This window comes from Ahaetulla prasina, chromosome 2 (assembly GCF_028640845.1).
Source record: "Ahaetulla prasina isolate Xishuangbanna chromosome 2, ASM2864084v1, whole genome shotgun sequence".
Taxonomy (NCBI): Eukaryota; Metazoa; Chordata; class Lepidosauria; order Squamata; family Colubridae; genus Ahaetulla; species Ahaetulla prasina.
Genome location: NC_080540.1, coordinates 1010973 through 1022465, shown reverse-complemented (window position 1 = coordinate 1022465; position 11493 = coordinate 1010973). Strand labels below are relative to the sequence as shown.

The 11493-nt window shown below is 56.7% G+C and overlaps 1 protein-coding gene across 1 annotated transcript; it reads left to right on the top strand.

Moving 5' to 3' along the window:
- Positions 1-2600: 2600 nt before the first annotated feature.
- Positions 2601-10877, top strand: LOC131192762 (E3 ubiquitin-protein ligase TRIM7-like). Its single transcript, XM_058172257.1, has 9 exons — positions 2601-3187; positions 5010-5458; positions 5683-5778; positions 5877-6107; positions 6223-6245; positions 7077-7192; positions 7540-7593; positions 7935-7964; positions 8903-10877. The coding sequence occupies exons 2-9, from the start codon at positions 5045-5047 to the stop codon at positions 9436-9438; spliced, it is 1500 nt and encodes a 499-aa protein (XP_058028240.1). The 5' UTR covers positions 2601-3187; positions 5010-5044; the 3' UTR covers positions 9439-10877.
- Positions 10878-11493: the final 616 nt, after the last annotated feature.

The following is an 11493-nucleotide window of genomic DNA, read 5'->3' as shown; positions in this document are numbered from 1 at the left end:
ATATAAATCATAAGGATTGCCAGCAACAAAGTTACAGTCATACAGTCATAAGTGGAAAGAGATTGGTGATGGGAACGATGAGAAGATTAATAGTAGTGCAGATTTAGTAAATAGTTTGACTTTATTTATTTATTTATTTATTTAGTAAATAGTTTGACTCTGGTGCCTCATCTCTTGCTGGATCTCGCTGCCCGACAGTCAGGGTTTTAAAAAAGATTTTTGCAGCAGGAAACGGTGGGCAGTTAATTTTGGCCTTTGCTGATGCAGCTAGGCATGCCTCTGTCACCTCATGGCCTGGCCCGATCTGTGCCACTGCATGGCCTGCAGGCTGGCCTGACCCGTGCCACTTCATGGCCGGCCCACTGGCAGCTGTTGCTGGCTCATGTCCAAAGTGCCCTCCCCACTGCTTGCACAGCGCATTGTGCAGCACAGTGGAATTTAGTGTGTGACCCTACCCCACTCGCCCCCAGCAACAGCAGCAGTGGCCAGCTCAGGCCACTGGCAGGCCATGAGGTTGCAGCATGGGTCGGGCCAGTGGGCAGACTATGTGATGCTGGCGGCATGGATCGGGCCAGCGGGCAGATTATGTGGCGGTGGCGGCACGGGTCGGGCCAGCGGGCAGGTCATGAGGCGGAGGCAGCACAGGTCAGGCCAGTGGGCAGGCCATGTGGCAGCAGTGGCGCCACAGGTTGGTCCGGTGGGCAGGCCATGACACGACCGAGACATGCCCAGCTGCACCAATGAAGGCCAGAAGTAGCCGCCCACTGTGTCCTGCTGCAAAAATCCTTTTAAAAAACCTGTCAGGCAGCGAGACCCAGCAAGAGATGAGGTACCGGAGAATCAGGCCCAGCCTCTTCTCTCCGCTGCAGTGCTTTCTGGATGTGGCTCACAGCCCTGAGCCAGAAGTGGCGGGAGGGGAGGGCTGCCTTGAGCACGAATGTCCTGCGATGAAGGAGGGATGCTGTTGTTGTTTTTTTTTTTTGTTTTACATTTATATCCCGCCCTTCTCCGAAGACTCAGGGCGGCTTACAGTGTGTAAGGCAATAGCCTCATTCTATTTGTATATTTACAAAGTCAACTTATTGCCCCCCCAACAATCTGGGTCCTCATTTTACCTACCTTATAAAGGATGGAAGGCTGAGTCAACCTTGGGCCTGGTGGGACTTGAACCTGCAGTAATTGCAGGCAGCTGTGTTAATAACAGGCTATCTTACAGCCTGAGCCACCACGGCCCTGCTGTGTTGCTGCACAAAGGCAAGAACAGGGGCGCTTCGCTCCCGCACTAAGACTTTGGCCACCTGCACCGCCGCACCTTGCTGTGAATGACATCGAGTTGGCCTTGCCCACTCAGTCACATGAACCGCCCCCAGCCACGCCCACTCAGACGGTCATTAGGGAGAACTGGTTGTTAAATTACTTGAATCCAGTGGTGAAATCCAATTTTTTTACTAGCGGTTCTGTGGGCGTGGCTTGGTGAGCATGGTTGGTGTGGTGGGCGTGGCAGGGGAAGGATATTGCAAAATCCCCATTCCCTCCCCACTCCTGGGGGAAGGATATTGCAGAATCTCCATCCTCACCCCACCCTGGGGCCAGCCAGAGGTGGTATTTGCCGGTTCTCCGAACTACTCAAAATTTCTGCTACTAGTTCTCCAGAACCTGCTGGATTTCACCGCTGTTTGAATCCCACCACTGGCACCCTCCCCATCTCATTCCATCAAGGGGGGGGGCGCGTAGATGTGGCTCCTGTGTCTCTGCAGCTGGTGGACTTGTCCTGTCTAGGCAGGATCCCCTGTCACTCACTTGGCCCGGCCCTGCAGGGCCCCATCCGACACTCCCGAGTTCTTGCCCTAAGGTGCCACTGCAGCAGCCAGCCCAGCCTCTGCCCCTCCCACACACGTGGGGAGCTTCCACTTGCAGGAGCAGTCCACCACCAAGGGGGCCCTGCTCCTGAGCCTCAACCAGAGGGTGGAACTGGCGGTCCTGCAACCCGACGAACTCGCGTGGACTCCCCGAGGAAAGGCAGGCCAGAGAAGACTTGAGAAGGGTCTCCCCCGCACCGTCCCCCGGCCAGTCTTAAGGGGGGGGGGCGCACCGTCTTTTCGCCCACCCCCTCCCGGCAGAGCGGAGTCGGCGGCAGCGGCCCCGGGTGCCTTTCCAAAGAGCGGGGCGGGGGGCGGGAGCAGGAAGTGCTTCCCGAGGCGGCCTCTCTAGGACGGGGGGGGGGGTCCTCTCTGCCTCCCCCCCCCCGTGTTCAGCGGAGGCGAGACCGGCGGCGGCCGCTGTCCGGTGCTGAAATCCCGGCCGCCTCCTGCGCGGGAGCCGCTGAACCCCTCAGTGTCGAACCTCCCCCGTAAGCCCCGATCTGGCCGTGCTTGAGAGCTTGCCCTGCCCAAAGCCAGGGGATCCCGGTCGATCCCTTCCCCGGATCCCTCCTTTCCCACCGCTGAGGGGGTCCCAGGCAGCCCCCGGGGAAGAAGGGGGCTCAGCGGGGTCTTTTCGGAGCCTCCCCGTTTTAGGGACCGGGACCAATTCTCGCCTGGGCGGCCCTCAGGAGGGCGGGTTCAAGGGCCCTGGCAGCCGCGCCCCCCATTCCACGCCACTCCTGCGAGGGAGGCTCCTCCCCGCCTCGCCCCCCCTCCTCGGGAGGGACGCCCGGGAAAACGGCCTTCGCTCCACGGGGGCTTTGGCCGCAATCTTAACTCTTTTGACCGCCCTGGGAGCGCCGGGGCCACGAAGCGAATCCCCGGCAGCTGCCCCACTGGGGTCTGGTTTCCGGCGGGCGAGAGGAAAGCCCCACGGCGCCCCTGCTCAGAGCCTGGCCGGCTGCCCCCAACCCGCGTGCCGTGGAAAGGCCCGCCAGAGCCCCCGGGGACCCCGCGGAGAGGAGCAGCCGGGCAGGAGGGGCGGCTCAGCGCTCCACGCGGGGACCTTCCCGAGGGGCCGCCCATCGCGGGGCGGGGCAGGACAGACTCCGTGCCGGGAAACGAAACCAAAAGCTCCGGCGTCCCTTTTTCTCCTGGGCGGCGGCTCTGTGGGCTGAGCGCAGCTGCCTTTCAGCGGGAGGGAAAGTTGCGGCCTCGGTCCAGGCTCCGGTGAGGAGGGGGCTGCTCCCCGCCCTTGGCCCGAGAGATCGGAGGCCCTTCGGAGGGGCGGCTGTGCTGGGCGAAGGGCCGAAGAGGCTTTGCAGGTGAGATCGACTCCCACTGAAGGGCCCCCGGGGGTAAGGGGTGGGGGGCTTCAAGCGGGGTGGGGGCGGGTTTCGGACCGGAGTTTTCTCTTGCTGCTCCGGAGAGGTTCCGCGTGGGGGGGAGGGCGGCGTGGTGGAGGCCTCGGTGCTAGAGGGGTTCACGACTTGCTTCTTCCCAAGGCCAGGACCCTCAGGGACCCCTGGGCTGGCCGGGCTGAGCTTGAGGCAACCGAAGAGCAGATGGATGCCCAAAGAGGCCGCCCCAGACCCGGGGGGGCTTCCCTTCTTCCTTTCGGCCACTGGGCAACCTCCCCCCCCACTCCACCGTTTGCAAGAAGCCCCCTTGCTCGGCCAATTCTGGCTGCTTCTCTGCCCCACTTATTTATTTTATTTGTATTTATTTAGTTTGTCAAACTTGTATGAGATAATAGGCGTAAGTATAAACATGGACGAAGGAAATGAGTACCAATAAATGGGGACTGTAGGACAGGGACGAGAGGCACGCTGGTGCGGTTATGCACGCCCCCTTTATGGACCTCTTAAGAATGGGGTGAGGTCCACAGTACACCGTTGAAGGTCGAAGCTGTGAGGATTTGAGGCTGTAACAACAGAGTCGGGTAGAGCATTCCAGGCGTTGACCGCTGTGTTACTGAAGTCGTATTTTCTGTATACTGCATGAATCAAGAAGAGGGCCGTGAAAATATCTACAGACCCCTCACATCCAGGACATAAACTGTTTCAACTCCTACCATCAAAACGACGCTATAGAGCATTGTACACCAGAACAACTAGACACAAGAAGAGTTTTTTCCCGAAGACCATCACTCTGCTAAACAAATAATTCCCTCAACACTATCAAACTAGTTACTAAATCTATACTACTATTAATCTTCTCATCATTTCCATCACCAATCTCTTTCCACTTATGACTGTATGACTATAACTTTTTGTTGCTATCATTAAGGGTTAAATTGCAACCTATGACCATCATTTGTGTTGTAAATGTTGTAACTTTGATGGTTTTTTTTTCTTTTTCTTTTTTTTTATGTACACGGAGAGCATATGCACCAAGACAAATTCCTTGTGTGTCCAATCACACTTGGCCAATAAATTCTATTCTATATTCTATATTCTATTCTGCAATCGAATTTAGAGCAGTTTACCTTGAGTTTGTATTACTGTGGTTGAAGTTGAAGTAGTCGTTGATAGGTAGGCCATTGTAGCAGGTTGTCCGAACCCAAAATTTCAAGCCTGGTGGCATTAGGGATTCTATAGCAGAGGAGTGGAGGACTCTTCGCCTGAAATACCTCTGGGTCCTCTCAGTTGTATTAATGTCCGATATACAGTGTGGATTCCAGGCAATCGAGCTGTATTCGAGAATTGGTCTGGCAAAGGTTTTGTATGCCCCAGTTAGCAGGTCACTGTTATCTGAGAAGCAGCTCCATAAAATTAGGTTAACAACTCTTAATGCCTTTTTAGCGTTGCTGTTACAATGAGCGCTGGGGATTAGATCATTTGAGATGAGTACTCCTAGGTCCTTGACATAGTGAGTGTCGTCTACGAGGTCGTATCCGCACAGCTTCTATTTGGTGTTCTGATTTTTGTTGCCAATGTGTAAGACAGAGCATTTGTTAGTTGAGATTTCCCCAGGACAGGAAAGTGTGGGGGGTGGAGTTGGGGTTATGCCTCTGGACCTTAATTGGCGGAGGCACGTTCTTCAGAGCACGTTCCCTGCAGGAAGGGGGAGGGGCTGAGAAATGCACCCCCCAAGAGCCCCAGGCTGCCTGCTGAGAAGGAGCCAATGAGCAGCTTTCCCTTCCAGGTTCCGCAAAGGGCGAAAGAGAACCGAAGAGCCCCATGGCAGCATCAGGGGAGGAGACAGCCTTGGGGCAGCTGGGCCAGGAGGCCACCTGCCCGCTCTGCTTGGACTTCTTCCAGCACCCGATGGGCCTGTCCTGCGGGCACAACTTCTGCCGCAACTGCCTGGCCCAGCTGGGCGCCGAGTTTTCCTGCCCCCAGTGCAGAGCCAAGGTGGAGCCTGGCAGCGCCTGCCCCAACCGGCCCCTGGCCAGCATCGTCTGCCATCTGAAGAGGCTTCGGCTGTCTGGGGGAGCCCAGGAGGAGAGCCGCCGCCGCCAGCTGTGCCAGGAACACGGGCAGCCCCTGCAGGCCTTCTGCTCCCGTGAGAAGAGCCTCCTCTGCTCCGGCTGCCTGGGGGGGCACCAGGGCCACCCCCTCCTCTCTCTGCCCGAGGCTGCCCAGGAGTACAAGGTAGGGGGCGGGGCCCCTGGGGCCAGGCTTTGCAAAAGGCGGAGTTGGGCAACCCCAACTGCAGATGGGGGGGTGGCAGACAGACTCTCAGTTCTCGCCTCCGGCCCCTGGGCCCCCCAGGAGGGCCTCTCCTTGAGTGTGGCACGGAGGTCCCCATAGGCCCCCTCTGGGAGGAAGCGCTGCCATTGTGGACCCAGGAATGGCACCCTCTCCCCCGACTACAGAACCTGCTGGATGGCCTCCTGGAGCCCCTGAGGAAGGAGGGGCAGAAGCTGCTGGAACAGAGGAAGGCAGAAGAGAAGAGCCGGCAGGAGTGCCAGGTGGGTCTCTTGGGAGGGGACAGGAGGCAGCCCCCCCCACAGGGATGCTGGTTCTGCAGCTGGGAAATCTCCCCCCCCTCCTCTGCCCACCTCCCCAGGAGCAATTAGCCGCCGAGAAGCAGAAGGTGGGCCTGGCGCTGGAGTCGCTGCAGGAGCTGCTCGGGGAGAGGCAGCCGGTCTGGCTGGCCTGGCTGGCCGAGCAGGAGGAGAAGATGGAGGATGAGTGGGGGGTCGCCCTGGCCCAGCTTTCCGCGGAGGCCTCCCGCCTGCAGCAGCTGATGGCCCAGACGGAGAGGAAGTGCCGCCAGACGGACGGGGAATTCTTGCAGGTGGGGAGGGGCTCTCGCTGGCCTCAAGGGGGGAACAGGGTTTTCCCCCAAGGGTGGGAGAGAACCGTCCACTTTTGCAAGGGCCGGGACCCATTTCTCTGTTCCCCTCTTTCAGGACATCCAGGACACCGTAGACAGGTAGGCGCCATCTTGCCCTTCCCCACCCCTGTCTTTGTGGGTCAGTTTGTGCTCCGAATTTCTTGAGCGACCGGATCCTTTAGTCACCAAGAGATGCTGGTGGTGGGACCTTTGGGGCTCTCTGAGCGCGACTGATTTCCTGCAGCCGTTTTAATACCGGACTAGGTGACGTGACCGGTGCTGGGAGGGAGGGGGGTTCACTCCCTCTTGACATACAAGTAGGTTGCCCTCAGTTGTGGTGCCGTTTATGGCTTGGTTGTTGGTCAGGCGTTGTGAACAACACAGGTGAGGAACCACCAACGCAGACAGACAATCCAACAGCAAACAACAGCCTAACCAGGGAGCCACCAACAGGCCAGTAGTACAGGCACTCCTCGACTTACGACCACAGCTGAACCCAAAATTTCTGTTACTAAGTGAAACAGTTGTTAACTGAGTTTTTACAACCTTTCTTGCCACACTTCTTAAGTGAATCACTGCAATTGATAAGTTAGTCACACCTTAGGAGGATCAGAATCACATGGACGTTTGTGTTGAGTTTGTCTCTTTCCTCGCTTCTTTATTGAACTCTACACTGGTTCAGTGCGCAGAGTCGGTTGCGATCAAAGCAACAAACAACGGTCGAATAACAAACAAGCCAGCATTCAGACCACATCCTAAACTCAGCTTTGCAAAATCTGAGTCCTGTATTCACCTGGCAAGATGCTGGAAGGGGCCGGCTTGCTTCACACACCCCACAGCCAACCCAACCCTCCCCCAGCCTCCCCCCCACCCCCGTGTTGTGGGGAGAGAGCCGGGTCGCTGTGTGAGGCCGCCCTCCTTGTGTCGCAGGTGCCGGAGTCACGTGGTGGGTCGCGTAGAGAGGGTCTCTCCCAGGCTGCAAGGCAGACTCAAGGCCCTCTTGGAGAAAAACGCTTCTGTAAGGAAGGTTGTGGACAATTACAAAGGTGAGGGGGCCTTTCAGGAGGGGGTGGGGGGTCTGGGCCCCTCTCAGGAGGAGCCTCGGGAGTTCTGGGGGGTTCTGGGTTCCTCTTCTGCCCTCCTTTTTACTGGGGGATCTCAGGGGAGCCAGACCCAATCCAGCTCAATCCAACCTCTGGCTGGGTAAAGTGGGTGGGCTGCCTCTTCCACCCTATCAGTCACCCCCGAAACCATGGCCCTTCTGGGGGGTCACTTGGGCATCTGGCAGGCACCGAGACGCTGCTGCCAACAGGGCGGCTTCTGCTCACGGGCATCGCCCCCGAGTGGCTGTGTCTCATCCGGGCCTCGTTTTTTCTTTTCCTCCGAATCTCAGCCACTCTGCGGACGATTCTGACCAGGGAGAATCTGGAGCGACTTCTGGCCACGGGTAACCCCCTGGGGCTGGGGTGGGGGGAAGGAGGCATTGGGGGAGGGGCTTGCAAGGACCCTTGAAGCTTGAAGCCCCGAGTCTGGAAGGCCCCAAAGGCAACCTCTGGGGAAAGGCAGGGGCCCCTCAGCAGCCACACGGAGCTGGCCCTTCCCTGCCACCCTTTGGCCGCTCCAGAAAGGAGCCACAGTTGAGGGTGCTGGCAGGGCCTTCCGGGCATAGAAGAGCCTGGGGGTGGGAGGGGTGTTGCTCAGTTTTTGGTTGTGCCTGGTACAGAGTGGGGGAGGGGGCTCCTTCAGAAAGAGCAGCCGGATTTTAAACTTGTCCCCCTTCCTCCCCAGCACCTGCTCCACGGAAGCCGATGTCTAAAGGTAAGGAGGGCACACGGAGGGAAAGGGACCCATCCATAGAGCGGGTGGGGCCCAGCAGAAGTGCCCTGGGGAGCCGTGTCTGGCAAGGATCATGCCTGAGCCAGCTGGGGACCTAAACGGGGACCACAGACCACGTCTGGGTGGGCCTTGGGCACCTGCAGAGGGTTCTCCGGAGGGAGGTTTGGGCAGCTTATAAGGCACCCCAGGAAACCCCCAACTCAGCCCAGTGTTTCCATCGCTAAGTGAGCCACTTCTTAAGTTAACTTTGCTGCGTTTTACGACCTTCCTTGGTGCAGTTGTTAAGGGAGTCACTGCAGTTGTTAAGTGAATTTGCAAAAAGGGAAGCCGGAGGTTGCCAAAGAAGATCACGTGACCCCCGGACTCTGCAGCCGTCATAAATCCATGCCAGTTGCCACATGTCCAAATTTTGATCACGTGACCATGGGGGATGCGCCAGTGGTCATAAGTGTGAACAACGGTCATAAGTCACTTTTTCAGTGCCGTTGTAACTTCAAACTGTCACTAAATGAACGGTTGTAAGCCGTGGACTACCTGTGCTATCTCCAGGTGCCCTGGGCAATTAAAGTAAACTCCGTGCCTAGCCTGGGTCAGACCCTCGGCCCGTCTTCTCCTGCCAGTGACCCACCAACTGCCCCCCACCTTTCAGAGGCAGCCCCACTGACCTCAGGCTGCAGAGGCCCGTTGTATATACAAATTGTCTGACCTTTTGGGGGGGCCTTGCCAGGCACCGCGTCTCAGGGCTCCAGAGATGACCAAACGGCCCGATTTCCTCCCTTCTCCTGCTAAGCAGGTGCAGCGCCTCCGCTGCCCTTCCCTGTTGTTGGTGAAGCTTCCTCGGGGAACTGGGAACCAGCCCCGCCCTGCTTTGCCCTCCCCTGTTCCAGCCCGCCTGACAGTTTCTGTTCTCCGTCCTGCAGTCTACGTCGAGCTGAACCACTCGACCGCCCACCCCCGGCTCCGGTGCAAGGGATCCACGCTGAATTGGGCCGACAGGTATCAGGATTGCCCGGAGACGCCGGAGAGGTTCGACCGGGAATTCTGTGTCCTGGGCTGTCAGGGATTCACCACAGGATGGAACTGGTGGGAAGTGTCCGTGCAGCAGGCAAACAAAAACGCCCCTGTGTGGGGCAGAATGTGCTGGGCCATCGGGGTGGCCAAGGAGTCCGTCCGCAGGAAGGGGAGCTTCCAGCTGAGCCGCCAGGAGGGAATCTGGGCCGTGGGGATGAGTGTTGGGGGGGAGATGGTCGCTTTGTTCAAGGGCCTGCAGAAGCTGAGCGTGAGGAGGCCGCTGCGGAGGCTGCGGGTGAGGCTGGGCTACGAGGCAGAAGAGGTGGAGTTCCTGGACGCGGAGACGGAGGCTTCCCTCCACACCTTCCGGACGGGGCCCTTCCTTGGGGAGACGCTCCGGCCTTTTTTCTATCTGGGCCAAGAGTGGGTCACCCTTTCAATGTGAGGAATATCTTATGAAAAGTATTTGGGGCTGGTAGTCCTCAGCTTACGACAGTTCATGTAGTGACCAAAGTTACCCCAGCACTGAAAAAAGCGACGTGTCAGGGTTCCAAGGAACACCCCCAACGAAATAAAGCTCTGAAGTTTGAGGTTCCTCAAAGTTCCAATTTATTAAAAAGGTCATGTTGGCACAGCTGGGAAAACCCAAAAAATTTTCCACACCCACGCATCCACAAGTTCATCACATTGTCCAATCGACTCTTCACACTCAATTGGACACAATCTTCAGGCAGTCTACATCAGACGTAGGCAAAAGTCCTTAATATGGAATGTTGTTATGACTAACTTTCTATCGCTCCAACAACAACCCCCTCCCAACTTCCCCAGCTAAAATATGTGGCAGTTAAGAAGCAAAAAGAAAATTGTCTTCCAAAACTGACAGGACGTATGATCATTTCCCACACTTAACGCCCATTGGCAGCATCCCCAGGGTCACCTGATCCAAATTTGGATGCTTGGTGACTGACTCGCATTTACGATGGTTGCAGCGTCCTGTAATCACGCGATCCCCTCTGACCAGCAAAGTCCATGGAAGAGCCAGATTCACTCAACGGCCAAGTGACTCATTTAAGAAACTGCAGTAATTCGCTTAGCATATGTGGCGAGAAAAGTCGTAAAATGGGGCAAAACAAATTTCTCACTTAGCAACATCAATTTTGGGCTCAACTGTGGTTGTAAGTTGAGGACTACCTGTTCTAAGGCTCCACCTTAGCCACCTCCCCAATTCCTGCTCATGGGTCCTTTTCCCGGGGGGGGGGGGGCGGGCGCGGAGAGGCGTGGACGTAACTTGAAGCCACAGAGGTGGGGCTGTAGAGGAGGCTGCTGGGCTCAGCCCCACCTCCTGGCGCCTTCGAGACCTCATCTGGCAAGAGGACCAGATGTTGCCCATTGTCCTCTGGGGCGTCCTTCCAACCCTCTAGTCTGCTAGACTGTTTCTTGGTGGTCTCCCCTCCACACACCATGTGCTCAGTCCAGGCTGGTTGTGGGCTGCCAAGAGCGATGCCTCCTGGCCCCTCTGAGCCCCTTTTGAAGTGCCCCTTGTGTGGATGCCGCCTCCTGCTAGGTGCTGTGACCTTGTTGTGCGTTAACACGATGTTTCTCCACCTTGGCAGCTGGGAGATGTGCGGACTTCAACTCCCAGAATTCCCCAGGCGGCATAGCTACCTGGGGACTTTCGGTGCTGGAAGTCCCTGCATCCTCCAGGTGCTGCCAAGGTTGGCCGTCCCTGCCTTACTCTGTGGCTGGCAGTTTAGATGAGAGAGAGACTGTTTTATAATCAATAAAAGTGATATCTTAATATCTCCCTGTTATTCTACATTTACGTTGCTCTGAATTTTCAAATGTTACTTCAAGTTTCTTATTAAAAAAAGCAACATGTTTATATTTTATGTGTATCATTTATCTAGGTGATTTACAGACACTGAATAAGTTTTTCAGATTACCTTTTAAAGGTTCCATGACAAAATTAGAAGTTAGTAGCAAATAATTTTGAAAGCCAGGCAGGCTCAACCCCCAAAGGCCACTGTGGGAAAGCCCTTGAAGTGGGGCCAACGGGGAAGCTGTCCTTGCGGGTGGGGGCAGCCCCACAGAGACCTTCAGGTGCCCCTCAGGGGAGGGGGGAACCCTTAGCTGGACAGAAGAGACGGGTTGGGGAGGATGGCCTTTCAGCTATCCTGCCCTGAGCCACAGAGGACTTTGAAAGCAGAGCTGCAAATTGGACTCAGAAGCACTGGCCGCCACAACATCTATGGTGTGATGTGGCCACACCAAGCCTGGCCGGTGAGCACAAGCAGCATTCTGGGTGCTGCATTCTGGACCAACCAAAATTTCAGGGTAGACTTCAAGGGCAAAACGCCCCCCCCCCATAAACTGAATTGCAGTAGTCTAACCAGGACACGAGTGACGAGAATTAGCAGGTGGAAGCTTTTTCCAACCTAGAAGTAAGAAAATTCCTGGCAGAGCAATTGAAGAATGGGAAAGAGTTGTGGGAGCTCCACCA